This window comes from Podarcis vaucheri, assembly GCF_965113315.1.
Source record: "Podarcis vaucheri genome assembly, chromosome: 17".
In the NCBI taxonomy this organism is placed as follows: domain Eukaryota; kingdom Metazoa; phylum Chordata; class Lepidosauria; order Squamata; family Lacertidae; genus Podarcis; species Podarcis vaucheri.
In genome coordinates this window covers 8395631-8423177 of record NC_138755.1, presented here as the reverse complement: position 1 = coordinate 8423177, position 27547 = coordinate 8395631, and the positions used below count along the sequence as shown (strand labels likewise).

General features: G+C 45.3%; 1 protein-coding gene across 1 annotated transcript; it reads left to right on the top strand.

Moving 5' to 3' along the window:
• Positions 1-29: 29 nt before the first annotated feature.
• Positions 30-26464, top strand: KHSRP (KH-type splicing regulatory protein). The gene is made up of 20 exons (XM_082205432.1): positions 30-307; positions 11004-11100; positions 11401-11439; positions 11722-11767; positions 12344-12393; positions 13461-13532; positions 14065-14122; positions 15478-15649; positions 15900-15998; positions 16704-16802; positions 16993-17095; positions 17657-17757; positions 18357-18498; positions 19156-19316; positions 19436-19551; positions 21616-21704; positions 22068-22265; positions 23203-23280; positions 23467-23624; positions 25726-26464. The coding sequence occupies exons 1-20, from the start codon at positions 122-124 to the stop codon at positions 25732-25734; spliced, it is 2073 nt and encodes a 690-aa protein (XP_082061558.1). The 5' UTR covers positions 30-121; the 3' UTR covers positions 25735-26464.
• The last annotated feature ends 1083 nt before the right edge of the window (positions 26465-27547 follow it).

The following is a 27547-nucleotide window of genomic DNA, read 5'->3' as shown; positions in this document are numbered from 1 at the left end:
CCTCGCGTTCCCAGCGTGCAGCGCGGACGTGTGTCTGTGAGTGTGTGGTGAGGGAGACGGGCAGAGTGCTCGGCCTGCTACCCGTGTTGAGCCTTCGGTGCCCCGCTCCGTCTCCGCCGCCATGTCGGACTATAACGCCGGCGGGCCGCCGCCGCCCTCAGCTGGGCCGCCGGGCGCCGGTGGGGGAGCCGGGCCGCCCAACCAAGGGGGCGCCGGCGGGGCCGGCCAGGCCGGTGGAGCGGCGGGTCCCGGACCTGGTGGGATCCGCAAGGACGCCTTCGCCGACGCGGTCCAGCGCGCCCGGCAGGTGAGGGAGCTGAAGCGGACGGGGGAGGGAGCGGGCAGCAGCGGAGCATCTCTCGCCTCCCTCCCTATCCTCACGGCAGGCCCCGGGGATGGCGATGCTGGAGAGCGACCCTCCACATGCAGCGGGGCTTGAGGAAGGACAGTCCTGAGGCAACGGAGCTCTCTCGGCTGTACCACTCCAGGTTAAAAGCGCGCGCGAGGAGTGGGGGGGGGGGCGTCAGTCCCTGCACGCAGAAAGGTAGCTGCACAGTTCTCTCTGGCACGTGCAGGACGCGTGGAGATGGTTCCCTCTTCTCTAAGGCACGCTCAGGTAGAATGGCAGCGGGATGGATTTTACCGACAAGCGTTGCATTGTTACTGTAGCACGCATGGACCTTGATTGAGATTTCAGACGAGCTGTTTGAGGCGTGTTTTGAGATGATGGGCTTCATGAGCTAAGGAGAGGTGGGGTGGCCACCTGGCATGTATGATCTAGTTGAGATTCCTGGGCCCTTTTAAAATGTATTTTGGGGGGGGGTTGGTTTATTGGGTTGTTTATTTTGATTGAGTACTTTGTGGTTTTATACTCTGATTTTATCCTGTGAACCGTCCTGAGACCTGTGGGTGTAGGGCGGCATATAAATTCAATAAATAATAAAATAGAAATAACTACACTTCTGATTCTATGATGCAGTCATATTTAATTCACGTTAAAAACTTTTCTGCTCCCAGAAAACTATGGAAAGGGCTGTACCATATCTCCTTCTGTAATGTTCATATTTTCTGCATACAGGTAGTTTGTGGGTGCTTGAAAGCAGTATGAAAATGAAATGAAAACTTGATGTTCTGTGGAAGACAGAGTAGTAAGGTTGAATAAGGGTAGAGCTTGTTGATATGTATTTACAAATAGTTAAGGCTTAATTTAAAGCCAGCCTCCACTCTCAATACAATGTCACTGTCTACCATTAAGAAGCAGGAACTAGTCCCTGTTTGGGTTTAGATTTCCGATGAAGGTTTCCAGTTTGGAGGGGAGTGTGTCTGAGATAGTTTCTGTGCATCTTGTCTTATGAATAAAGTTTGGTAAGTAGGATAAAAGGTTGTTCAGAATGGATAGTTTAGCTATTTGTCCATACTTTTTATCACTTTACTATCTTCCAAGTTGCTTGGGTGTTGGGAATATCTCATTATCATTAAAGTCCTGCCGGGGAAGGTTACCCTACTTATCTGGGGAGCATCATGGCTGTATAGGATGTGAACACAGTCCCCTTTTCTAATATCTGGTTTCCCTGTGAGATTTTGTTTTGTTTTGTTCATCATTCATGCAGTCTGGAGATATGAAGCTGCTAAGCAAAGCTGAGGTTGCTGCACACAGTATTTGATTTATTCTGCTGAAATGACTTATAAGCAGGGTGTAGGAGAGAGATTTCCTTTTAGAAGCATCCTGTAGGGAAGGGCTATGTAAATAGGAAATTTGGGTTTCTTTTGTTTCGATCCTGAAACTTTCTTTAGTATGAGAAAACACCATTCAGTTTTAAAATGAAAAATCAGCTACCTGTAATGTAATGGCACCACTTCTTTTAAGCATTCCATCGTAGAGTGTCTTATCATCATTAGCTAGTGAGCTGTTCTACATTTCAGCAGTGTTTTCTTAGAAATCAAAGTATTCAAGAAGACACTGGATTTCCTCTAGTTGAAAACTGATTAGGCCCTGGTATGATTTTCATGCCGTGAACTATTTATTTCTCACCGTTGGAACACATTACAGAGTGGAAAAGGCCTGAAATAGTTTTGTTCATCAAATTTGTTGCATTTATCCGTGACAGGGGGGCGGGGGAAGTTTGTCTAAAAGTAGGGTTTCTGTACTGCCCTTCATCTGAGGATCACAGGGCAGTTTACAGTATAAAAACACAAAAATATGTAACATAATAAAACAATAAACCACTCCCCTGCCCAAGTTTAAAAGGCCATAGATTATTTAATCTGCCCAAAGCCTGGGTGAAGAGGAATGTTTTCGCCTGATGCCTAACTATATGTAATCCCTGGGAGCATTCCACACATGGGGAGCCACTGCAGAAAAGGGCTGCTCTTGTGTTGCTGTCCTCTGGACCTCTAATGAAGAAGGGACTCAGGTGATGATTGCAGGGTCCAGGTCTATACATATGCAGAGAGGCAGTCCTTGAGATATTGTGGTCCTGAGCCATTTGGGACAATACATCAAAACCAACATTTTGAACTGGGTCTGGAAACTAATTGGTAGCCAGCGCAGTCGAGCCAGGATTGGTGTGATATGCTCAAACTGCCTTGCCTTGGTGAGCAACCTTGCTGCTGAATTCTGCACTACCTGAAGTTTCTGAACCTCTTCAGAGGCAGACCCTTGTACAATGTGTTGCAGTAATCTAACCTAGAGGTTACTAAAAAGGTAAAGGACCCCTGACAGTTAAGTGCAGTCGTGAATATGACTCTTGGGTTGCGGCGCTTGTCTCGCTTTACTGGCCGAGGGAGCCAGCGTTTGTCCGCAGACAGTTTTTCCAGGTCATGTGGACAGCATGACTAAGACGCTTCTGGTGAAACCAGAGCAGCGCACGGAAGCACCATTTACTTTCCTGCTGAAGAAGTACCTATTTATCTACTTGCGGTACTTTGATGTGCTTTCAAACTGCAGGAGCTGGGACCAAGCAACGGGAGCTCACCCCATCACAGGGATTTGAACTGCCAACCTTCTGATCAGCAAGCCCTAGGCTCAGTGGTTTAGACCACAGCATCACCTGTGTCCCTTAGAGCTTACTAGGGCTTGGCAATATATTGATATAGTGTCTGAAACCAGTTTGAAATCTATATCATGATATCACTTTCGTAATTTTTGAGCTTGCGAATCGTGTGTGTGCGTGCTGTTCTGTGCAAAAATCACAATGTGGGAAAAACCATGAAGCCAGCCAATGCCTCTACATAGCTCCGTCCTTAATTCATATAGAGCGAAACATCAGTATATAGTGATGTTTAGCTGGTTGAAAACCAGATATCGCCCAGCCTTAGAGGTTACCAGAACATAGTGTCCGGATCGGGGCAACAGCTGGACACAGTTGAGACCACAACTGTCCAGCACATCCACTCCACATCTGCAGTTGTAAATGAGAAGTAGAGCTGTGTGTCATAGATTTGACTATTGAGCATATTTTTAAAGCAATTTTTAAGCATTCTGCTATTTATGATCTATTTTTCTTGGGAAATTCTCTGTTCTCCTAAACGAAACATGAATTTAAAGGGTTTGACATTTCTATGTAGCTAGAACTTGTGTGTCAAGGAGAAAAGGTCTTATTTTTAGGAAGTCGTGCAGGGATAACATATACTAGTATAAATCTCTTATGGCTATGAGCCATGTATTTGCCTGCTTTTGTTGAAGTGAGAGACACTGACCATCACAGATGCCTTTCTACTGCCTCCAGCATTCCCTTATTCCGAATAGGATTCCTCGCAAGAAAAGGGAAAAGTTGACAGATATGGCCTCCACTGATTGAATAAAAGACTTGCTCACCAGATCCTGACATAGCACTGATAGTTCCATTCTATACTGTGATGTTTTGGTGTTTATTTTAGATATTCCCTGATACAAATTCAGGGGAAATTAATTTTTGTATTACAGTACTTTTGCAACTGGCTTGATGAAATTCAAATTCTCAGAGCCTTGAGGTTTGTTTGTGTGTTGTTGTTTTTTAAAAAAGAACATTCACTATATTGATTGATGAGGTCCAGTAAGTATACTTTTACATAACCAGGAAACCCTTACCTGGTTTGCACTTCAATCTAAGCCCAGCGAACCCATCGCTTAGCACAACCATTTTACTCCTACTTTGTTGTTTTTGTGGCTGCAAAACAAAATAAACCTGGATTTCTTGTTTAGAATCAATGTTTCCCTTCCACTCCCCCCCCCTGCTGGGACATTGTCAGATTTGATGGGTGGATTTGTTTGTTCCTGCTAATCAACAGAATCACTGCAACCCTTTCCTTACAGTATCAGTTTTGAAGTTTTAAGTAGGCTGCTGACTTCCTTGTTTCAGATTCTTTGCCCTCTGGATACCCTTTGTTCAGTCAACTCATTTCTACAGCTAGTCCATTTTAGCAATTTGACACAGTTTTTGTCTTCTGAGCCCTATTAGGCTTGCTGTAGTTCAGATTAGATAAAATTGATAGTTTGGTTTTTAAAAAATTTTAAATTCTCTATTTCTTTTAAATAACTATGTTAATATGAAGTCTGTGTATAAGCATTCTAGTCCTACAGTTACCTGTAATTCCTCCTTCCCATAGATTCAGCTGGTTAAGACAATTCAAGCACTTTTTACAAAATTAAAATAGTTTTTATATTTCAAATCAGTAGTGTTCCCTTCCACTTTAGCCCAATTATATTGAGCTAAAAACAGTTACCTGGTCCTCTTTGCAATTTTAAGCCCCAGGTTTCTGTTGAAATTATTACTGTGTCCATCTGTCTCCTAATTTAATATTATAGCTTTATTGCATACATTCTAGATAGCAAACCTTTATTTTTACTGAATAGTCACTCCTCAACGACTTGTTGTTCTAGCCATTCTTCTACCAGCATGTTGTTGCACTGAAAACTTTAATACTGTCTGTTAAGTTGTTTATAAAAAGGAACCCTTCCATTCCATATCTTCAGATGCTGAAGGCATAAGAAATAAAGTGTTTTGTAGTCATTTTTCTTTATAATTGATTACCTTATGTTTTCTTTAATAAATATTATCTACCTATACTTTCCTTTAAAGCAAAATTAAACCCAATACTTTCTCGAACCACTGTTTATAAAGTCAGCTAATAAGCCTATATTAGCCACTGATTAGTCCTATGTCTCTTGATAAACTAAAAATAAAGCTCCAAGTAACATCTAGCATGTCCTTCCACACTTTCCGTCCACTTGTTCAGGGAGGCTTGTGCCCAAGTAAACGTGTGTAAAATTGCAACTTCAGCTTCTTTTAATGACATCTCCCTCAAATGATTGTTGTTGTTTAGTCGTTTAATCGTGTCTGACTCTTCGTGACCCCATGGACCAGAGCACGCCAGGCACTTCTGTCTTCCACTGCCTCCCGCAGTTTGGTCAAACTCATGCTGGTAGCTTTGAGAACACTATCCAACCATCTCATCCTCTGTCGTCCCCTTCTCCTTGTGCCCTCCATCTTTCCCAACATCAGGGTCTTTTCCAGGGAGTCTTCTCTTCTCATTAGGTGGCCAAAGTATTGGAGCCTCAGCTTCAGGATCTGTCCTTCCAGTGAGCACTCAGGGCTGATTTCCTTAAGAATGGCTAGGTTTGATCTTCTTGCAGTCCATGGGACTCTCAAGAGTCTCCTCCAGCACCATAATTCAAAAGCATCAATTCTTCGGCGATCAGCCTTCTTTAATGCCACCCATAGTCATGGTTTGATTTCTATGTTGTTTTTCCACATACAAAATGTAAACAACTGTTTCAATAATACTTCACTTCAGTAGCATGTTGAACATTAAATAATAAGCTGGAAGCTCGAAACATCTACTGAAAGTGTATAGAGATAAATTAGCCAAGCCCTAAAAAATAGCAGAAGTAATACTAAAATTGAGATACGCAAAAATACATTTGCAGTACCCCCAGCCAAAATGGAAGCAGCTCAAGTTATCCTCAGAGCTTCTTCATTTCATCTTCCAAGTTGTGACCTCTTAATCTCTGGACTTCCATTTTAAATGAAAACACACTTTCAGATCTTCTTGAGATCTGTGGTTTGTATCCAGCAAACTCATCTTGTTAAGTGCAAGGATTTCAACCTGCACATTTAGATGACTTCTCCCCCCCCCCATCCCCAAGTGTTCTGAGGATTATTTTAACCTTCTGGAGCAGATATGGAGAGGTGGAAGAGAGGGGGATGAAGCCCTGCTGTGCGGGTAGAAATCTTTGTGCTAAAGCACGGGTGTCAAACACAAGGCCCGCGGGCCGAATCCGGCCTGCCAGACCTCGTCATGTGGCCCGTGGATGGGGGAGGGAAAGGGGCCCGGGGCGGAGGGACACACAGGGCGGCTGCGCACGCGTGGGAGGCCTTACCTCGCTCTCCGCCCGCCCGCCTGCTTGCCCGCCCCGACATCCGTTGAAAGGAGCGCAGCGTGCGCGGGCGCGCCCTCTCGGCGTTTGAGCCTGCCCCCTGCGACAACGAGGGCAGGGGAGAGAGAGATAGAAATGGCAGGGGGCGGAGCTTGGGTGTGTGTGTGGGAAATGTTTTCGCACATTGGCAGGGCCGCCTCTGCCCGGCACGGACTTTCTCCCTTTGTGCGCACATGCCTCACGCCCCAACTGCCGCCGCTTCTCGGGGAAAGAGGCTCTTTCCCAGAATGCGCCGTGTTTGCAGCACGCCTTCGGGCGCCTGGAGGAAGAGGCTGTTTCCTGCTTTGCGCCCCCTGCCGGCCAGCTAATGTAACTGCAGCCACCTGGTGCCACCTGGAAGGCGCAAGAAATGATTGTGAGAGTCGCCCTTGTGGAATAACTAAGGAAGCATCTTTCCTGCCCTCAGGAACACAAACGACGGTCTTGAAAGCGTATTCTACATGTACACAGTACACCGGAGAGGTGTCCCCAGCTACCAATGCAATCAGTTATAAACCACAAACCTAATGATACAACCGGTCCTTTGAGAGTGACCAAACTGCTGATGCGGCCCCCGATGTATTTGAGTTTGACACCCCTGTGCTAAAGGGAAGACTTTACCAGTTGCTAGCATGCTAGCAACCACAGGAAGGGAAAGTGCTTTGGTGCTCAGGTGCTGCTTACAGGTTTCCTATGGACATTTGGTTGACTACTGTGAGAACAGGATGCTGGACTAGATGGGTCATTGGCCTGATCCAGCGAGCTCTTATAAAAACATGCAGCACATGACTTCATTCAATATGATCCTCAATCTGCTTTCTTATCAAATATTCATCCAGTTTCCAGATCCTCTACTTCCTTTTTTATTTCCATTGAGTAACTAATGAGAAGTGATGAGCAATCTGAAAAAGTCTTCATTCCTGTTTTACAACTTTCTGATACTACATAACAATGCTTTACAATGTTTGAATACAAAAAATAAAAATCAATCCTCAAGTGTGGTTTAAAATCAATGGTGTAGACTTATATTTGGGGTTCAAACACCACCAAAACTTAGCTGAACTCAACTTTTCTAAGGTCTGTTCCGAGAGATTTGGCAAAATATTGGAGGACTTGTTGATTTTGGGACTTCTCTAACTTGGAAATCCGTAGTGCATTAAAGTCACTCACTGGAATGATTGATATTCTGATAAAAAGCTAATAATCATGGTACCAATCTTGTTTGGCTGTTGGGTGTATAAATATGCACCTGCCCCTTCTCTGAAACCTCTCTCTTTGGTGCCATGATTGTATTAGTCATGCCCTCCTGTTTGGTCCTATTCTGTTTAAACTTCTCTTGACCTTCAAATGCTTTCCATCCACTTGCTCTTATTTAGTAAGTTAACCCTTCTCCCTCTCCATGGCCCTTGTTACCCCCTTTCTGCTCTCGTATTCATCCTTCATAAACCCAATCTATGTTGCCACTCTCTGCCATGAGAACTCTTTACCGTCAGGCATCCACCTGTCTTCCCTCAATACTTTCCCCTCAATTCTTGTCTGTTACCTACATTATAGCCCTGGGTGCAGAGTCTGTTCCTCTTTATTTGATATAAGTATACCAACTACCGTATTTTTTGCTCTATAAGACTCACTTTTTCCCTCCTAAAAAGTAAGGGGAAATGTGTGTGCGTCTTATGGAGCGAATGCAGACCGCGCAGCTATCCCAGAAGCCAGAACAGCAAGAGGGATTGCTGCTTTCACTGCGCAGCGATCCCTCTTGCTGTTCTGGCTTCTGAGATTCAGAATTTTTTTTCTTGTTTTCCTCCTCCAAAAACTAGGTGCATCTTGTGGTCTGGTGCGTCTTATAGAGCGAAAAATACGGTAATTCTATGTGTAGCAACTAGAGAGGACTAGTATTGGCATCCCCATCACTGGATTTCCATTTCTATAGGCCTTACTGTAGCAACTTTCAGGAGAGGCTGGTTCAGAGAGCTCCAGGCATGCATATTTGGCCATAGTGAAGAACAGGTGTGGCCAACCTTTGGGCTTCTGTACGTTTAAGGGTTCTGCAAATGCATGAATTTTAGGAGATGTAGAGGTGTCACAGTACTGCAAGTATGGAAAACCTGCCCTGCCATAATTCTCTCTTCCTTATTGTTAAAAGTATTGGGAGTTCTAAAGAGGAACGGAAGCCATTCCTGGCGGAATCAGTGCAACTTTAGGCTTTACAGTGAGCTGGTGTGAAACTCAATTTCTAGAAGGAAATGGGACTCATTGGGGACAAGCTATTGGCTCCTTCATTTGAGTATTGCTGGTATCTTTTGTGGTGCAGAAGTAGAGTGGTATCTGATGGCTAAAAATGTTGATGCTTTTCTTTGGAAGTTACATATTCGGCAAGCTGAAAATCTGAAAGCTACTTTGTTTCATTGATCTAAAACATAGCAAGATAACTTTGTGATGGGGCAAAATACTAAGTAGAGTTGCCATAACGAAGTTGCCTTTTTAGTTGTACGTAAAAATTATTCTTGAAAGAAAATATAAATGTGGAAATACTTAGAATTTAAATGTTGTTAACCACAGTTTTTGCAAAGAGTTAGGATAGACAGCTTACATCATTACAAGATACAGTTGTACCTCAGAACTCGAACGTAATCCGTTCCGGAAGACCATTCGTCTTCTGAAACGTTCGAGTTACGAGGCATGGCTTCCAATTGGCCAACAGATAGGTTTTTGCACAGTGGAAGCAATATTCTGAGGAACGTTAAAAAACCGGAGCACTTCCAGGTTTTCGGCATTTGGGAGCCAAAATGTTCGAGAACAGAACCGTTCGAGTTCCGAGGTACCACTGTGGTACAAGACTAGCCTGTGCTTTAAGAGGGCTTTTAAAACTCCTGTGTGCCAAGGAAGGCATGAGAAGAAAATACCAAGGTGATCATGTTGTCATTTTATCATAAGCAAAAGTGCTACTGTTCTGATGAGAAAGTCAAAGTTACACAAAAGCCAGCTGAAAGTCAACTTCTAGCCAGGCACCTAGCAGAATGGTGTGTCAGAGCCAGATCTTAAAGAGAATAACTTGTATAGTCAATGTCACCACTGAGAAAGCTGCACTCCTTGTGAGTGCCTGCTGAATGGCACCCAGGGTAAGACTTCATGTGTTGAACGGCATCATGTGGATCACATACAAAAAAATGCTGTCTTTGAGATACCCCATTCATAGAAGAATGACTAGTGGGGTGCCACAGGATTCTGTCTTGGGCCCGGTCTTATTCAACATCTTTATCAACGACTTGGATGATGGACTCAAGGGCATCCTGATCAAATTTGCAGATGACACCAAACTGGGAGGGGTGGCTAACACCCCAGAGGACAGGATCACACTTCACAACGACCGTGACAGATTAGAGAACTGGGCAAAAACAAACAAGATGAATTTTAACAGGGAGATTAGAGAACTGGGCAAAAAAAATTGAGAGGCACAAATACAAGATGGGTGACACCTGGCTTGAGAGCAGTACATGTGAAAAGGATCTAGGAGTCTTGGTTGACCACAAACTTGACATGAGCCAACAGTGTGACGCGGCAGCTAAAAAAGCCAATGCAATTCTGGGCTGCATCAATAGGAGTATAGCATCTAGATCAAGGGAAGTAATAGTGCCACTGTATTCTGCTCTGGTCAGACCTCACCTGGAGTACTGTGTCCAGTTCTGGGCACCACAGTTCAAGAAGGACACTGACAAACTGGAACGTGTCCAGAGGAGGGCAACCAAAATGGTCAAAGGCCTGGAAACGATGCCTTATGAGGATCGGCTAAGGGAGCTGGGCATGTTTAGCCTGGAGAAGAGGAGGTTAAGGGGTGATATGATAGCCATGTTCAAATATATAAAAGGATGTCACATAAAGGAGGGAGAAAGGTTGTTTTCTGCTGCTCCAGAGAAGCGGACACGGAGCAATGGATCCAAACTACAAGAAAGAAGATTCCACCTAAACATTAGGAAGAACTTCCTGACAGTAAGAGCTGTTTGACAGTGGAATTTGCTGCCAAGGAGTGTGGTGGAGTCTCCTCCTTTGGAGGTATTTAAGGAGAGGCTTGACAACCATATGTCAGGAGTACTCTGGTGGTGTTTCCTGCTTGGCAGGGGGTTGGACTCGATGGCCCTTGTGGTCTCTTCCAACTCTATGATTCTATGATTCTATGAAATGATTTAGGGCTTAAAGGTTAAAATCAGTACTTTTATGTTAAGCCCAGAACAAGCAATCAGATCACACAAAATTAGAGTAACATTCATCAATTGTCTTACTGCCAGTCCATCAACCAGTGAAAAATGCTGCTGCCAGTTTAATTTTCAGAACACTTATTAAAAGCAACACCACACTGAGAGCATGACAGTAGTCTAAATAGGAGGTAACTAGTGAATGAATTACCATGGTGAGATTTAATGGCTTGCCATTTTTATATATATAGACCACTTTGGGCTTAGGAAAAGCACAGTCATGTGCCATGTGTTGCAATGTATACTTAATGACTTGATGTTCCTGGGTTTTTGAAATGATTGTGTATTAAACAACTTGCTCTTGGTTCTTTTGATAAGATTTAGGGAAGACTAACTAGTGTCTATTCTACTTTCAGATAGCAGCTAAAATTGGGGGGGACACAGCCACAACAGTGAACAACACTACACCTGACTTTGGATTTGGTGGTCAGAAGAGACAACTGGAGGATGGAGGTATGTGAGACTGACCCTAGTGGGACATAGTAAATTAAACTCACAATACTTCATGTAGAACTCTGGATTCTTAGGAGTGTGAAGTACACACACACACACACACCTTGCTAAAGGTCATGCAGTTGTGTTAGTATGCCTGAATATGAATGTGTTGTTGATATAGTTATCAGAGCTCGTGAAGTTTCCATAATATTCCTTCCATGTAGCTGCAATCTTGACTGTTAGTTTTGAAAGCTTGAAGAGAGGAGAGACGGTCTTTTAATTTTTGAAAGAGGTGACTATTTATTTTTATTTTGACAGACCAGCCAGAGAGCAAGAAAATGGCTCCCCAGCCAGAACGTAAGTATACTTTATTATTAAAGACTTGTAGAATAATGTGTGTTAACTACGTGGAAATTCTATTCATATTTATTTTCATATTGATACTGAAAAGTGGGAGGACATGTAAGCTAACTCTTTTGGTGGGGAGAGTTCTATGGGATTAGGAAGGTCAGCTTTGCATTTTAAAAACAGGATCTTTTAAAAAACAGCCGCAGCAGCAGACTGGGAAACCCAGTGACTGATTTATAGTTTACCTTCAAGAATGTGGATTCATAACCAAACCCTTGCTTTGCTTTCCAGCCATGCCACCACCCCCTCAGCTTGGACCGATCCATCCTCCCCCCAGGTAAATTAGCTGTGTGCCTCTTTTTTTTCTCCCCACATAGGCTTGAGGTGGAAAGGTTAAATCAATGCTAAAAGTATTCAGCTTCTGAGTTCAGGTTGACTGCAAGGGGGCAGCATTTCAGTACCCCCAAAGAGAAAAGGCTGCTTTCGTTGGCTGAGGTTAGCATCCAGGTTTGTGAGTGATGTCCCACTAAAAGACCAGTCCCTCCCAAGCACTTGTGTGCATTGGTAGGTAGTGAAAGGTTGTGCTGGTTGGCCATTTTTTAGATACTCACATTCTTGTGTAGCTTCTGGTTTTGTAGCTATAGTTTGTGAAGCCTGTGTCTGAGCCTTGTGGGCAGATGCTGGGCTACTTAGTTTGCAGCAGGTTCTGCCAGGTTGCATGGGTGCATTTTGCACGGGTGCGTGGTGATTTCCTCAGAGCAGTGCCTAATTGCTCAGCCACCTTCCTGTCTGCCCTCCCAGGAGGAGGAGGAAAGCTCTCCGTTTTTGCTTCTTGATGGATGCTGGTAAACACCAGCTCCATTTCTGTAACCCTCCCACTCCTTACTTTAAGCTGCCAAACTTTCCCTTGCAGGTCTACAGTGACTGAAGAGTACAGAGTACCTGATGGCATGGTGGGACTCAGTGAGTATTAGACAGAGAGGGCAGAAATCTGCTGTTGCTGTAGTTGAAAGACTGTCACTTTACCTTTACTAACCGGTGCCTTCTTGATTTTTCAATGCCTGTTGGCTGAGCTTTCCACAGGGAAGGCTCAGGCAGGCTGGTTTGTTTTGTGACCCTTCTGTGTGTCTTTCCTGAGAGATGTCAAGTGTTTGAGTTGACCCTGTGTGCTTCAAGCTGTGTATGGTACGTAGCTCCAAAGATGTGGGGTGGGTGTTCTGCTCAATAAAGTGCTCTGGCAAGCCTTCAGTTTAATTAAATTGGTAGGAGCTGGTTGCTGAGGACAACTTGAGGCTGGTGTCATATGAGCACTTTCCATGCGTAGCAAGACTTTTGTGAGTTGAGCAGCAACACAGATTTGCCCTGGACACTTCTGAGGCTCAGGATGGGAGTGCTGCAGTGAAAAAGAGTTCCTTTTTTGGATTGCTTTTGGCATTTGCTTTGGATTCATCAACTTTCTGTGAGTGATCCTGACTAAGGTAGAAGGCCCTGCATTGGCCTTTACCAAAAGGAATGGTGGCTGCAAAACACTGCCTGAAGCAGAGTTTTATCTTAAGTAGGGAAGGATTGGTTCTCAGAAGGCATTTTTGTTTACAAGCCCTGGTTTTAAATTGGCTTGGCATTCAAGCTCTGAAGGCAGCAGAGAAATTGGTTGAAACTTGAGCGCTAAGGTTCTCATTGACCTCTAGTTCTTGTAGGCTATCATACCTCTTGTGGCATCATGAGACCCTGGAGTTCTTTCTTTCATGTTTGTGTGAACTTTGTTTAGGAGGAGCTCTGTCATCCTTCACTTATATGTCATATAAAGAGTGAAACGTGATTGGATTATGTCTCCACTTAGCTACTGTCCCCAATGCACATATGCACACAACACTTCATGGGGTTGTATTTACTGTTAGAAGATCCTTTTCATCTCTTGTGGAGAGGAGAGAGGGAAACCTGTGTTGTCTTCAAGCCTCCCTCTTAGGATAATGACAACTGCTTTTATCTCAGGCTTGAGTTTCTTAATGCCCCTCTCCTTACTTTTGCAGTCATAGGAAGAGGTGGGGAACAGATCAACAAAATACAGCAGGACTCTGGGTGCAAAGTACAGATCTCTCCAGGTAGGTGTGAGAATTGCATGGGGTGTAACTTCCAGCATATGTAGCTGCAGATGTTGGCTGTTCTTTCTGAAGCCTATAATTGTGGCAGCAAGTAGCTCAATGGATATAATTGTGGTAAAGAATGTAGTTCAGGAGACAAAGTGTCTTCTGAATATGCTAATACACTCTGCTAGAAAATAGGAGGGAGGAATCCTGTTGAGGCGGCATGAATACAGTATTCTCACAAGGCAAAACATATTTTCTAGCTTGTGGTAAGTTAACTTTGTTTGAGTGGGGAACCATTTCAGTTGCTAAGTGTACAGGTGTTTTCACCGTTTTCAGTCTTTGTACTAATTCCTTTTGACTGATCAGCATTTTCATTATAGAGAAGTTGCCCTCAATAATGTTGTGCATGTGTGTGAAAGACCTACTCTTTCAACGCCAGTTCCTTCATACCCTGTGGATGATACATGAGTTGGAGGAGGGATCAAACTCTGAGGAAATGTGTTGATGTGGAGAGATGTCTCCTGATGACCTTTATTTCCTCCTGCAGACAGTGGAGGAATGCCAGAGCGAAGTGTGTCTCTGACAGGATCACCAGAATCTGTGCAGTGAGTAGCCTCTTGTCCTTTGTCAATATGTTACAGTAGTACCTCAGGTTACAGACGTTTCAGGTTACAGACTCCGCTAACCCAGAAATATTACCTCGGGTTAAGAACTTTGCTTCAGGATGAGAACAGAAATCATGCTCCAGCGGCAGCAGGAAGCCCCATTAGTTAAAGTGGTGCTTCAGGTTAAGATCAGTTTCAGGTTAAGAACAGACCTCTGGAACAAATTACGGTAAATACTTAACCCAAGGTACCACTGTATTTCAAAAACATAAGGGGGGGGGGAGAGAGAGAGGGTGTGCCAAAAGAATCCAGCCGCCAGGTGGCATAGTCAAGGACTGTGGCAGAGGAGCAGGGCATGACAATCAGGAAAACAATTGGGCCTTCTTAGTAGCAATACCCAAATTGTGGCACTTCCCCCTGAAAGAAGTTGAATTGGCCCCTTCTCTCAACAAAGACTTTTTTATTTCACTGTGCCTTTAATCTGCTTTTGACCTCCATCTGCGATGGTGTATTTTTAAACCAATCCAGTTTTATGCCTCTCTCTTGCTGCTGATTTAACAGATGTATTTGCTTTTACCTCATTGTTTTTATTGTATTTTTACACTAGAAGCTGCCTTGTTGTCTCAAAATATGGTAGAAAGTTTCAAGAATTTTTTAAAAAAACTTGGCAGTACTTTGTATCTCAGCACACAAAAGCCATTTCATTGTGATGGGCTTTTTATGTTCCCTGTGGGGAAGCATCTGAGCATGTCTGGTTTGACTGACATTGGTGGGTGGAGCTAAAAACTTACTGAGAATTGCAGTTGTGGCACCACTGTACCTGGCAGACAAGCAGGATTTTTCCTGTTGGTGTTATGAATGACATAGCATTGTATAGACACAAAATGCAGTGTCATTAAATCGGTCATTACTATCCAGAGCAAATATAAAGTGCTTGTATTCGCAACTTGAGCTGGTTAGGTTACCTGTTGTGTGATGTTGTGGAATCAGCACAACAGCAACACTGAACTAGTAATAATAAATAATAATAAATTTTATTTATATCCCGCCCTCCCCAGCCGAAGCCGGGCTCAGGGCGGCTAACAACAATAAAACAGTACAAAAGTACAACATAAACAACATTCTAAAATCATTCATTATAAAAATTAATTAATTCAAGCCACTAGCAACCATTGGGCCAGAGCTCTGCGAAGATTGCCGAGGGAGGGAGTCAGGCTGTGCCCTACAGGTGATTTGAGAACGAAGAACACTGCTGTGAGTTCCATTTCATGTTATAGTGCCTTCATAATGAAAGGATAGAGGCTGGAAGCCCTGTCACTCACCATCATGTTGTTTGTCATCCCATCTCTTTGCAGGAAGGCAAAAATGATGCTTGATGATATCGTGTCTCGAGGACGTGGTGGGCCACCTGGTCAGTTCCACGATAATGCCAATGGGCAGAATGGTACAGTGCAGGAAATCATGATCCCAGCTGGGAAAGCAGGCCTGGTGATTGGCAAGGGAGGGGAGACCATTAAGCAGTTGCAGGTGAGGGCTATGCTGTGCTCCGAGCCAAATTCCTTGCATCAGAGCGGGTGCTTGCCCTCTTTTTACTTGCCTCCTTTCTTGCTTACAGCACTTGGTTTCTCTGGCCTCTTGGGGCAAGGATGGTTTCTTGGACTGGAGCCTCCTGAAATTCAAATTGATCTTAGTTTAAGTCTTGTCCAAGGAGACAGGGCTTGTAAGAATTCTGCACAGTTGTGTAACCCGCTTGACCTCTCGCTTTCTGCCAATGTAGGAACGAGCTGGAGTGAAAATGATTTTAATTCAAGACGGTTCACAAAACACAAATGTAGACAAGCCCCTTCGGATAATTGGTGATCCTTACAAAGTACAGGTAAGCATTTTGAATAAAAGCCAAAGAGGTGAAATTTCTTGTTTCGCAATAAGTTAATTAACTTGTTTTTCTATTTAGCGACAACGATCAACAATCTCTTTTGTTTTAGTAACAAAAAAATCCCAATGAAATGTTGTGTTAAAGTTATCATTTGTCCGTTTGAGTGGTCAGTTGACCATGGTGGTGGTGGTGTTTTTTTAAGTAGTTAGATACCCAACCATACTCTCATCATTGTGAAAATGGCTGCATACTCACAGTTCAGACTCTTGCGCCGGTGGTTTCCTGCCATGACTGTTGCAGCTTTCCTTTTAGACTTGCCTTGTTATACTTTGGTCCCCTCACTCATCCCCAAAACTCTGCTGCAAAAGTCATTCACCTCTCTCCTTCATACCACATGATGTGCCTTCTTGAATCCCTGCTGTAGTTTCCCATCAGCGTATGATGCTACCTTTATACTGAGTTGCTAGTACAGCATTAAACTGGGTTACTTGAACTGAGACTTTTAACTAGCTACCCCAAAGTTTGCTCTTGCTGCACTGCGCTGCAGTGATAGTGACTAAACTGCCCAGCCTCAAATCCAGGTATTCACAAGTACAAAAAAGGACTTCTTCCTTGGCAGTTCTTGTGCCACATCTACCTTGGGAGAAATACTCTTGAGAGAGGTTCCCAAATAATTCCAACATTAATGTTCATGCTTCTTTGCAGCAAGCCTGTGAAATGGTAATGGACATCTTACGAGAACGGGACCAGGGAGGCTTTGGTGACCGAAATGAATACGGTTCCAGGATTGGTGGAGGAATAGATGTAAGGACATTGGCTTGGATTTGTTGGGACAGGGGGGCATAATTTATAGTATGACATTTTGTGCTCATCTCTCTCCCCCCCCCCTTGTCTCTGTATTGATACTCACACTTGTCCAGTCCTAACATTTCTTAGAAATTGGAACTGCTCTTACCTGACCTTGGTTCTGCTTGCCATTTTCTTGCTTGCTCAGGTTCCTGTGCCCAGGCATTCTGTTGGTGTGGTTATTGGGCGTAGTGGTGAGATGATTAAGAAAATACAAAATGACGCTGGAGTTCGGATACAGTTCAAGCAAGGTCAGAAGACTAAATCTCTTCCCTGTCATGATCTGTCTTCATACAGCATGCTGAAACATCAGGCCTATTGAATGTTCTCTGGCTTTTCTCCCTATACTATTTATCACCTATTTATCTGATCTTTTACCCGCTCTCCACAAGTTTTTATCCCTGTTGTAATTACGTTCTACAAAACGCTTTTGAAAATCACAAAGTGAAATCTTTTCCCAGAGAGATCCCAGATTTAAGGATTTACACAATCAAAGATCCATACGGGCTTGGTGTATTCAAATCTTGGCATGGCTTGTAGTACCCATTTCCTGAAGGGCAGTGTTGCCTATTTTGTGTGTCTGGGTTTTCTAGGCTTCTTTGTGTGAACTGTGTGTGTTCTCCTTCCACAGAACTGGAGTGGCATATTGCTGCAGAGGGGAGAAGGTATTAAGGAAGCTAAATGGACGCTTGTCTCTCTCTTTGAAGAGCTTATGCTGTTGCTGCACCAAGTGGCTCATGAGCTAGTGGACTGGTTCTGAAACTAATTGAATGTGGAACCTAATGAAGTTCCCTGTTTGGTTTGCATTTTAGATGATGGGACAGGTCCTGAGAAGATTGCTCATATCATGGGTCCCCCTGACAGATGTGAGCATGCCGCCAGGATTATCAATGAGCTTCTCCAGAGTCTCCGGGTATGAAATGCTGTTCCCTTGACCCTCAAAGCCTTGGTCCAGCATGTCAAGTAGTTTCAAAATCTTTTCAGTCATGTTTTGCTAATAAGGTGCTAGAGCTCCTCAGTATCATCCCACTGAGAACTTGACTCTGGTTGTCTTACCAGCCCAAGGCAGAAATCGCTCCGAAAAAGTAGATGTTGCTATTTCTCTTCAGCAGACTTTCACGCTCTATCTTCAGGGGAGCCCTTTCCATGTTGACTTAATTGTCAAGGATCCCCAGCATGTTGCACACATTATTCTCGGGCATGTTGGTGGTGGCTGGTGTAGTGGTAGCCAGGCCACACTGAAGCCGGGTACATCCCAAAATGCAGTCAAAGCATCTCTGTAGCTTCACTTTGCAGTGAAAAACTGTTGATGGTGGGCAAAGTGTCCTTCAAGGAAGTGTGCCATGAATGGCCTTCTCATTTCAGGAACCCCTGATGAACTTTGGCAGCAGCCAAGGGCTCCCTATATAGTTTGGAGGCCACTGCTGTGTGGCATGTGCAGAGTCAGCATTACCCACCAACCACAGAATGTTTCCTTTTCCCATGAAGATGAATTGTGTTCCTGTCTTGCAGAGTGGCCCACCAGGTCCCCCAGGCTCAGGAATGCCTCCTGGAGGCAGAGGCAGAGGCAGGGGGCAGGGTAATTGGGGGCCCCCTGGAGGAGAGATGACATTCTCTATCCCCACTCACAAGTGTGGACTGGTTATTGGCAGAGGTAAGTGAGGTATAAGAATAAGAATAATACAGTGGTGCCCCGCAAGACGAATGCCTCACAAGACGGAAAACTCGCTAGACGAAAGAGTTTTCTGTTTTGGAGGTGCTTCGCAAAACAAATTTCCTATGGGCTTGCTTCGCAAGACGACAATGTCTTGCGAGTTCCTGCTGGGTTTTTTTCCTCCCCCCCCCCTTTTGCTAAGCCGCTTATCAGCTGATCCGATCAGCAGATAAGCCGCTAATAGCGCTAATCCGCTAATCCTTCAATGGGCTTGCTTCGCTAGACAAAGAGAATCACAGAACGGATTCTTTTCGTCTTGCGAGGCACCACTGTATTTATACCCCGCTCATCTGGCTGGGTTTTCCCAGCCACTCTGGGCAGCATCAAACATTAAAAATTTAGCTAAACAGGGCTGCCTTCAGATGTCTTCTAAAAGTCAGATAGTTGTTTATTCCCTTGACATCTGATGGGAGGGCATTCCACAGGGCGGGCGCCACTACCAAGAAGGCCCTCTGCCTGGTTCCCTGTAACCTCCCTTCTTGCAGTGAGGGAACCGCCAGAAGGCCCTCAGAGCTGGACCTCAGTGTCCAGGTTGAACGATGGGGATGGAGAGGCTCCGTCAAGTCCTGAGGTGTTACCTCCATGTTCCCTTTTCAGGTGGAGAAAATGTCAAGGCTATCAATCAGCAGACGGGAGCCTTTGTAGAAATATCTCGGCAGCTACCGCCCAACGGAGACCCCAACTTCAAACTGTTCATCATCCGGGGATCACCTCAACAAATTGACCATGCCAAGCAGCTCATTGAAGAGAAGATTGAGGTATTTGCCTGCCCTTCACTGTGTGGCAGGCCTCCCAGACGGGAGCGAGCCGGGAATGTTAGTGGCTGTGTTCTGGATGTGGCAGCTTCCACTTCAGGGATTATTCATCTCTTCCTTAGGGTCCCCTCTGTCCACTTGGACCAGGACCTGGGCCTGGTGGACCTCCTGGACCGGCTCCAATGGGCCCCTTCAACCCAGGGCCTTTTAATCAAGGGCCACCTAGTGCCCCCCCTCAGTAAGTACTAAGACTGCTCGAGTGTGCCTCCCTTTCGGGCCATTTTGCCTTCGACACCCCTTTCAATCTTCCCAGAGATTAAAATCTACACTCGCTGTCTTGGAGAGACGCTTGTGTACTGCTCAGTGTGATGTGCCCAAAAGTTGTTGGGGAAATGCTGAGCCGAGACTGAATGTCTCTGAAGTCCCCACCCCAATTTGGGGGATTTTTCGAGGCTTATGCAAATGGTGAAAAAATGTTACCTTCAAGACACACTGCAGTACACTGTCACTTTCTTGACCAAACACTTAATAAGAGAGGGGGCATGGATCCACATAGTTTATGCAGAAATAAGTTTTTCACATAGGGGTTTGGCTTTGGGCGTGTTCCTTGCTGCTGCTACCCTCATTGGCATCTTTCACCTTGAACTGGAAAACCATGTGACAGTGTAGCACAGCACTTAGCAGGGCATCTGGTACCAAGAAAGTGGTACTAGGGCAGTCTGGCAGGGAAACAAAACCACTTGCAGAGTTAGAGGGCTCTGCTGTCGTTGCTTGGTGCTGTTACAGGAGTAAAACTTTTGCTTCCAAAAGCTAATATATCAGATGAGACTTGCTTCTTCTTTGGGAAGTTAGAATAGACCCTCTCTCGGCCATTGGCAGGTGCTCACTGTGATGCTTTGCCCCTTGATAAGATTTGGTCTTAATGCAGTGCAGCTCCCTTGTATACCTATTTCATAAAGGAGATTGGGCTGGATCTGGGATGTCTTGCTACAGGGATTGGGAACCTGTCACCCTGCGCTTTGCGTCATCACTGGCCATGCTGGCTGGCGCTGATGAGCATTGGAGTACAGCAACACCTTCCCTCTCCCTGCCTTATTATCTGTAAAAAATGAAGGTGCTCCAGTTTCTCTGTGTGGTTGCTTTTGGGGGAATTCAACGTTGCACTGTGTTGAATGTACAGTGGTGCCTCGCAAGACGAAATTAATTCGTTCCGCAAGTTTTTTCTTCTTGCGAGTTTTTCGTCTTGCGATGCACGGTTTCCCATAGGAATGCATTGAAAATCAATTAATGCGTTCCTAGGGAAACCGACTTCAGACCAGGTCCGGGGACAGTCTGTCCCCGGACCTCCTCTGAAGGCTGGGGGGGGGGGACAAGGGCTTTTCTTCCCACCCCCAGCATTTTAAAAAACCCTGGGACAGCGGAGGACTTCTCCGCTGTCCGGGGCGATCTTAAAATGCTGGCGGGCGGCATTTTAAAATCGCCCCGGACAGCGGAGGACTTCTCCGCTGTCGGGGCGATTTAAAAGCCCCTGGGAAGGCAGGCAGGGGGGACAAAGACTTTTGCCCCCCGCCAGCCTTCAGAAGAGGTCCTGGACCTCTTCTGAAGGCTGGCGGCGGTGAAAGTCTTTGCTCCCCCCGCCTGCCTTCAAAAGCTGTCCGGCCCAGGCTTCCCGGACCTTTCCGCCAGCAGCGGCAGCGCTGCCGCTGCTGGCGGAGACTTGCCGGCATGCAGAAGCCTGCGCGCAGCGCGCCCAGGCTTCGCGGATCTCTCCGCCAGCAGCGGCAGCGCTGCCGCTGCTGGCGGAGACTCTCCTGCCTTCAAAAGCCGTCCGGGATAGCAGGAAGCGCTTCCCTGCTATCCCGGACTGCTTTTAAAATGCTGGCGCTGGGGAGCAAAGCCTTTCGGCCCCCGCCAGCCTTCCTGGACCTCTTCTGAAGGCCGGAGGGGGGGGGGAAGGCTTTGCTCCCCACCGCTAGCATTTAAAAGAGGTCCCCGGAGATTTCCCTATGGGCTTTCGTCTTGCGAAGCAAGCCCATAGGGAAATTCGTTTTGCGAAGCGCCTCCAAAACGGAAAACCCTTTCGTCTAGCGGGTTTGCGAGGCGTTCGTCTTGCGGGGTACCACTGTACAACAGGGCTTCTGCTGACAAGACTCACTAGGTGAATCCCACCCTTTGTATTCTCCAGTGACTTCCTGGAGCAATTTGATTTGCTGCTTGGCAGGTTCCAGATTTCTGAATCCTGAGCCTAGAGGGTTGCTTAGTGTAAATATTGCCAGTGACCTTTTCCCTCCTCTTATTTCAGTCCTGGAGGGCCACCACCTCCACAGTACCCACCTCAAGGCTGGGGGAATGCCTATCCACAGTGGCAGCCTCCTGCTCCTCATGACCCAAGTAAGTATTTGTATACCAGCCCTCAAGAGTCAATTGTCAGAATATACAATGCAGTGGTACCTTGGTTTTCAAGCATCTCGGAAGCCGAACATTTCAGGTTTTCAAACGCCGAAAACCCGGAAGTAAATGCTTCCATTTTCGAACACACCTTGGAAGTCAAACAGCTTCCGCTGCCCCCCAATTGACTTTACAGTCTGCCCTTAGCACCTCGGTTGTCAAAAGTTTCAGAAGTCAAACGGTCTTCTGGGACGGATTACGTTCGACAACCGAGGTACCACTGTACTGTTGCACATTCAAGGTTCGCAGGGGGATGAGGGAGGGTGGCTGGAAGCATTCAAGTTTTTTGTGGTGTCTCCTGCCCAGGTAAAGCGGCGGCGGCAGCAGACCCCAACGCTGCCTGGGCAGCTTATTACTCGCACTACTACCAGCAGCCCCCGGGCCCAGTTCCAGGAGCACCGCCTGCCCCCACGGCGCCACCAGTGCAAGGAGAGCCCCCCCAACCGCCCCCCACCGGACAGTCAGACTACACTAAAGCATGGGAGGAGTATTACAAAAAACTAGGTAATTGACTATCCAGATCCTTAACCTCTTTTGATAGGAGTAATTTAATGGTATTATTACAAGGGCTGCAGAAAGCAACTTGATTGAGAAACTACGCTGAATAACTTCCTTCCAGGCTCCCCTGACGAATAAATAACGTACTGACTCAAAATGCTTCAGCATTTGTTTTCTGTTCCTGTTAAACTATTTCTGCATCTTGATTTGTGAACGTCATGGGGGTTGGTGCCTCTTAGGGATGGCCCATTCAAATCCAGGCATGAATGACTGACTTAATTGGAAGGCCCTCTTAGGTTGATTCCTCAAGCCAGTACAAGTTTTGCCAACTGCTACTTAATTTCGAGATTTTTGACCACGAACAAACAAAATTTAGGCAAATTATGGTTAGGTTAAGTCAGCATGGCAACACTATCAACAGCAGTACCATTTGAGGACCATTTTTCAAAGCAAGTTTGCTTTGTTCTTTGTAATGGTTCCCTATGAGGAATTTTTCATCTTGGTATTTAGTTTGAATCTCTTAAATCTACTGCAGGGAAGAAAGAGCTGAAGCCTTTGAGATGCTGAGAGTCACAAGGCAATTTAGCTGCGGGTTCTTCCACTCTTCTGACTTAGGAGTCTTGTCAGTGGACTTTCTTCTGTTTTGGGGGTGGGATTGCTATGGGTCAGGGGTCTATGAATGTGCTCCCTAAGCTAATCGTACCTCCCACTTCTGGAGAGAATGACAAGCTCTACACTGTACTTCAGAAGTGCTCCATGCTCCTCTAAAGTTCAGCACGTTGTGAGCCAAGACATTGCTTCTCCCTCATTGGTCCTAGTGACTGCTCTTAGTAGTCGGTGTCATTGTAATCCTTAGAGTCTGAATCCTATAAGTGAGGTGGATCTTGAGTAGTTGAAAGCTTTGCATGACCAGGGTCCTGTTGTCGTTTGACACTGCCTACAGGCCAGCAGCCCCAGCAGCCTGGAGCTCCACCACAGCAGGACTACACAAAAGCCTGGGAAGAGTATTATAAGAAGCAAGGTGAGTTAAGGGTCTGAGATTCCTTGGAGGATATGTCCTATAGCACTTCTGTCAGGCTAGGTTTGGAGTTACCTCCCTGAAGTGTCATTTATCTGGGAGTAAGTCTCACTGAGCCGAGTGGGGCTTGCTTCTAAGCCGGCATGCCTAGGATTGCACAGTTAGTCCCTCTTTTCTTTTTGGAAGCAGCTCAAGTAGCTACTGGGGCAGGGCCAACGGCACCACCAGGACCTCAACCAGACTACAGTGCAGCCTGGGCAGAATACTACAGACAACAAGCTGCGTACTATGGACAGACGCCTGGCGCTGGCGGCCCAGTGCCACCACCCACACAGCAGGGACAGCAGGTGAGTTGCAGAACCACAGCCAGGGTGGCCTTTCTGCTTCAGAACAGGTATCTGGCTCCAGACTGGGCTCCACACACTTTCTACAAACTCCTGTGAGACATTTTGAGATGTAATCCTTTTTTAAGTTTGGGGTGGCTAGTTTATGTCAGTTCTTCCCTCCTGTCCAAACCAGCAGCCCGCCACGCCTTTTTAAGGTCTAATCCTAGAGGCTTTTCAGAGAAGAAGTTGAAATGCCTCAAATATTTTTCTTAAATCTGGAGTGAGAGATCCAGGTTTGTTTGCTTTTTTCATCCCAATAGCAGAAGCAGTGTCAGCTTGGGAAGTATTATTGCCAGTTCAAAGAGGGGCTAGAGTATCCCAGATGAACAAGCATCCAAAATCATTGCCTTCAAATATGTGAAGTGAAACGTGCTAGCACCACCCACATCTAAGAGTTTTCTGCTCCATAATTAACAGCAGCAGTATCTGTCCACCTTCAATAATGGAAATTTCCTTCCTGGCTTCATTTTTGATTCCAAACATTGATTTCTTCAACCCCAGTATCAAAAGACTAAGCCATATTTCTTCAGTCAAAAGTCCTACAAAACTTCCTTCAGTCAAACACTTTCAGACTGGGTTCAATCCAAGTCAGACACCAAAAAAAGGATGGCTCTCATGTAGCTGCCTCCAAGTTAAGACTAGCATGCAAGCTATATGCTTGCGAGCAACATCAGGGTGCATCTGAGGTTAACCCCGATCCATTTGAGAGCCCAGGCTCTATTGTCAACTAATAAGGCACCCTTACACGCTGCTCTAGTTTTTAATGCCAAAGTTCCAACAAACAAACAAGGTACAATAAGTTGGTGAACAGAAATAATGTACAAATAAACCCTCTTTTCCTAATGGGGAGGATCTCTGTTTGGGAGCGGATGACCAGGAGCCTCCTGGTGAGTATTGTGTAAAGTTTTTTAGTACAAGGTGTTGTAAAATACTGTCTGAGCTTTAAGGGACTAGGATTGGGGACACAGAAATGATGCACGTTTTGGGGAGAATTTAAGAAAATCTAATGAACACATGTGGAACATGAGCCATATCTACAAGTTGAGCGTTGAGCAATCTCCAGCCCATGATGCGCTTTAGTCTTTCTTTGAAACCCCTGATTCCATCTGGTATGAGTGAGAAAAGCATACGCTGAACACATGCAGCCTGAATTACATGTTAAGCAAAGTTAGCTGTGTTGACTTCATAAAGGTAATTCTGTTCCTGCTAGTCATTGGTAGAGAGACAAGGAGCATTTGCCACCATAAAATCTAGAAACCTGTAGTTATAACCAAAGGAGAACTTGTTAGGACACTTCATTTTGTGTCTGACATGTCTCCAGGAGTCTAGTTCCCAAACAGGTATCCTCCCAACTAGCAAAAGAGAACTGGTTTGTTGAATATTTCTGCTCACCAACCCCCTTGACCTCAAACTCTCTGTGCAGCGTGATTATGGAATCCAGAGCACAGAGTCCCTGATAAGCTTCGTCTAGCTGTCCCTTTAGTGACTGGCACTTCTCCAAAAGCAGGGAGACAGTTTTCTCAGTGGCTGGACAAATGAGTTTATACAAATGAAGTCTGATTGTGGGGTTTGTACAGGTCTTAGTAGATCAAGTATTTGAGCTTTTACAGAGCACACCAAGTAATAGAGCATGCAGCCATCTGTATGACTGGGCAGGTTCATGGGTGGAGATGAACACAGAGCACATCCAGAGCAGTGAAGTTTAATTTAGGTTCCAGGTTGTCAGAGTTACAACATCTGCTACTATTAGGACCAGAGGATTGTAAAACAGGGAACAGGGCTCTAAGATAGGAAAAGTTGCGCACTACTAATAGTCCAAAAATAGGTAAGGGTATACACATTAAGCAGATACTGTCACCTTTTCTGTGTGCTATGTTTTTGTTTCTGCTGTTGTATAACAAATACTAAATAAAATTCTAGTTTTTAAAAGCCTGCAACTGCATTCCAGATAGCCAAATTCTGTACCTGAGTCCATGGAATACACATCCTTGCGGTTGCCCCTCTTGCTTCCTGCTTCAAGCTTCAGTAACAGGTTCCCATCATGTTTTTCTCCTTTCAACAGGCTCAGTGAGTTGAATGTGAACCTCCCCATCTCTGAGAACCTTTTGTTTTGGAAAGAGGTGGCTGCTGCAGGAAGTGACAGGGTGGGAAGGGAGCTGGCCTGTTGCTCTGATTGCTGGGTTTCTCCTGGGAATCTCAGCTACGCCGCCTTCAAGTCTCTCTTAAAATAAATCCAGATCTCCAAACCCCTAATGTTGAGCCAGCAGCTGTAGAAGATAGCCGACTAAAACCGCCGCCGCCAGACCCTATCCTGCCTGACACACACCTCAGTTTTCAGGGTAACACTTCCTCTTTTCTTTCTGTTCCGTTTTAAAAAATAAACTTTACAAGGAAAAGTCACTCTGCTTTTTAGTTAGAGTTGGAACATTCCTCGGACAAAGGTGTTGGTGTTTCAGACAAACCCTGCCCTGGCCCTCCATTTCTCCACTGCTGGGACTGATCTGTCGTGTTTTTTGTCTGTTCAAGAGGAGATTGAAACAAGAAATTGTATGCTCAATTTTTACTTTTTACCGCTCGTTTTTAACTTCACAAATAAATGATAACAAAACATCCCCCCGTGTCTGCTGGGTGGTGTCTGTTTTTCTCTCTCTGTCCATAGGGTTTTTTGAAGCTGATGTTTGTTCACAATATAGCTGTTGTAAAAGCCTGATAATGGTCATGAATTAAGAGCTTCCTGTGTTTTTATAGTTTGAGCAGGCATTTGTGCATTTTTGTTGAATAAAATGCTTTTTTGTTTTAAAGTCTCTGATGCAACCGTGTGTGTTTCAAAAGGTAGGGCCCCAGAGAGCCGTTCTAGCTTCGCCACAAGAGCCCTGGGAATAAGAAGCAGGTTCCAACTTTGGATGATACTGAGCTTGGGAGCAGGGGAAAGCTGCCTCTCCGGGGAGCTTTTTAGTAGACTAAGCTTTGGTTTGGTTTTGGGGACTCCTGCAAGTTCAGTTCATTTGGTGTATCATCTCTTGACAGTTTGAAAATAACAGTAGTCTTCTACTTGGATTTACAAATGGGGGGGGGGCGCGTGCTGCAGTGTTACACAATCTAAATTTCTGGAAGACTGCACCAGCTGCTGGAACCCTTAGCTGCTTCAGCCACCTATAATAGATCATGTCTCATCGTTTTGTGACTTGATGACACTCAGCTGAGTTACTTAAGATTTTCTGCTGGATCTGAATGTCTTGACTGACACTAACATGAAACGTCATCTCCTTGAGCTGTTTTGTGATGTGCCAAAAACATGGCTACAACATAAAAGGTGCCGATGCATTCTGGGAGAGTTCTGGCTCCAGAGGCTGATGCAGTAGATTTGAAGACCCAACTAATACAGTGGTGCCCCGCAAGACGAATGCCTCGCAAGACGGAAAACTCGCTAGACGAAAGAGTTTTCGGTTTTGGAGGTGCTTCGCAAAACGAATTTCCTATGGGCTTGCTTCACAAGACGACAATGTCTTGCGAGTTCCTGCTGGGTTCCCCCCCCCCTTTTTCCAAGCCACTAAACCGCTTATCAGCTGATCCGATCAGCAGATAAACCCCTAATGGCCGCTAATAGCGCTAATCCGTCAATGGGCTTGCTTCGCAAGACGAAAAAACCGCTAGACGAAGAGAATCACAGAACAGATTCTTTTCGTCTTGCGAGGCACCACTGTATTCTCAGGTCTCCAGGGGTTGAGCCAGTGCAAAACACTTGTTTGTATTTGGATGCAATGGTTCTCTTATTCTTCTGTGTCAGGTTATACAAAGGGGAAATGGGGAGGATTGTCGTAAGTGCTGCTGATGGCGTTTGTTCTGCTGAGCTGCTTGCTATTCCTAGTCTCCCATACATCCTC

What these genes read in the sequence shown, in the direction of transcription:
- KHSRP (XM_082205432.1), top strand. Translation starts at nt 122, where the DNA reads ATGTCGGACTATAACGCCGGCGGGCCGCCGCCGCCCTCAGCTGGGCCG. An exon ending in GGATCACCAGAATCTGTGCA is followed by an intron (nt 14,123 to 15,477) that starts GTGAGTAGCCTC and finishes ATCTCTTTGCAG; the next exon opens with GAAGGCAAAAATGATGCTTG. An exon ending in TCGGATACAGTTCAAGCAAG is followed by an intron (nt 17,096 to 17,656) that starts GTCAGAAGACTA and finishes TTTGCATTTTAG; the next exon opens with ATGATGGGACAGGTCCTGAG.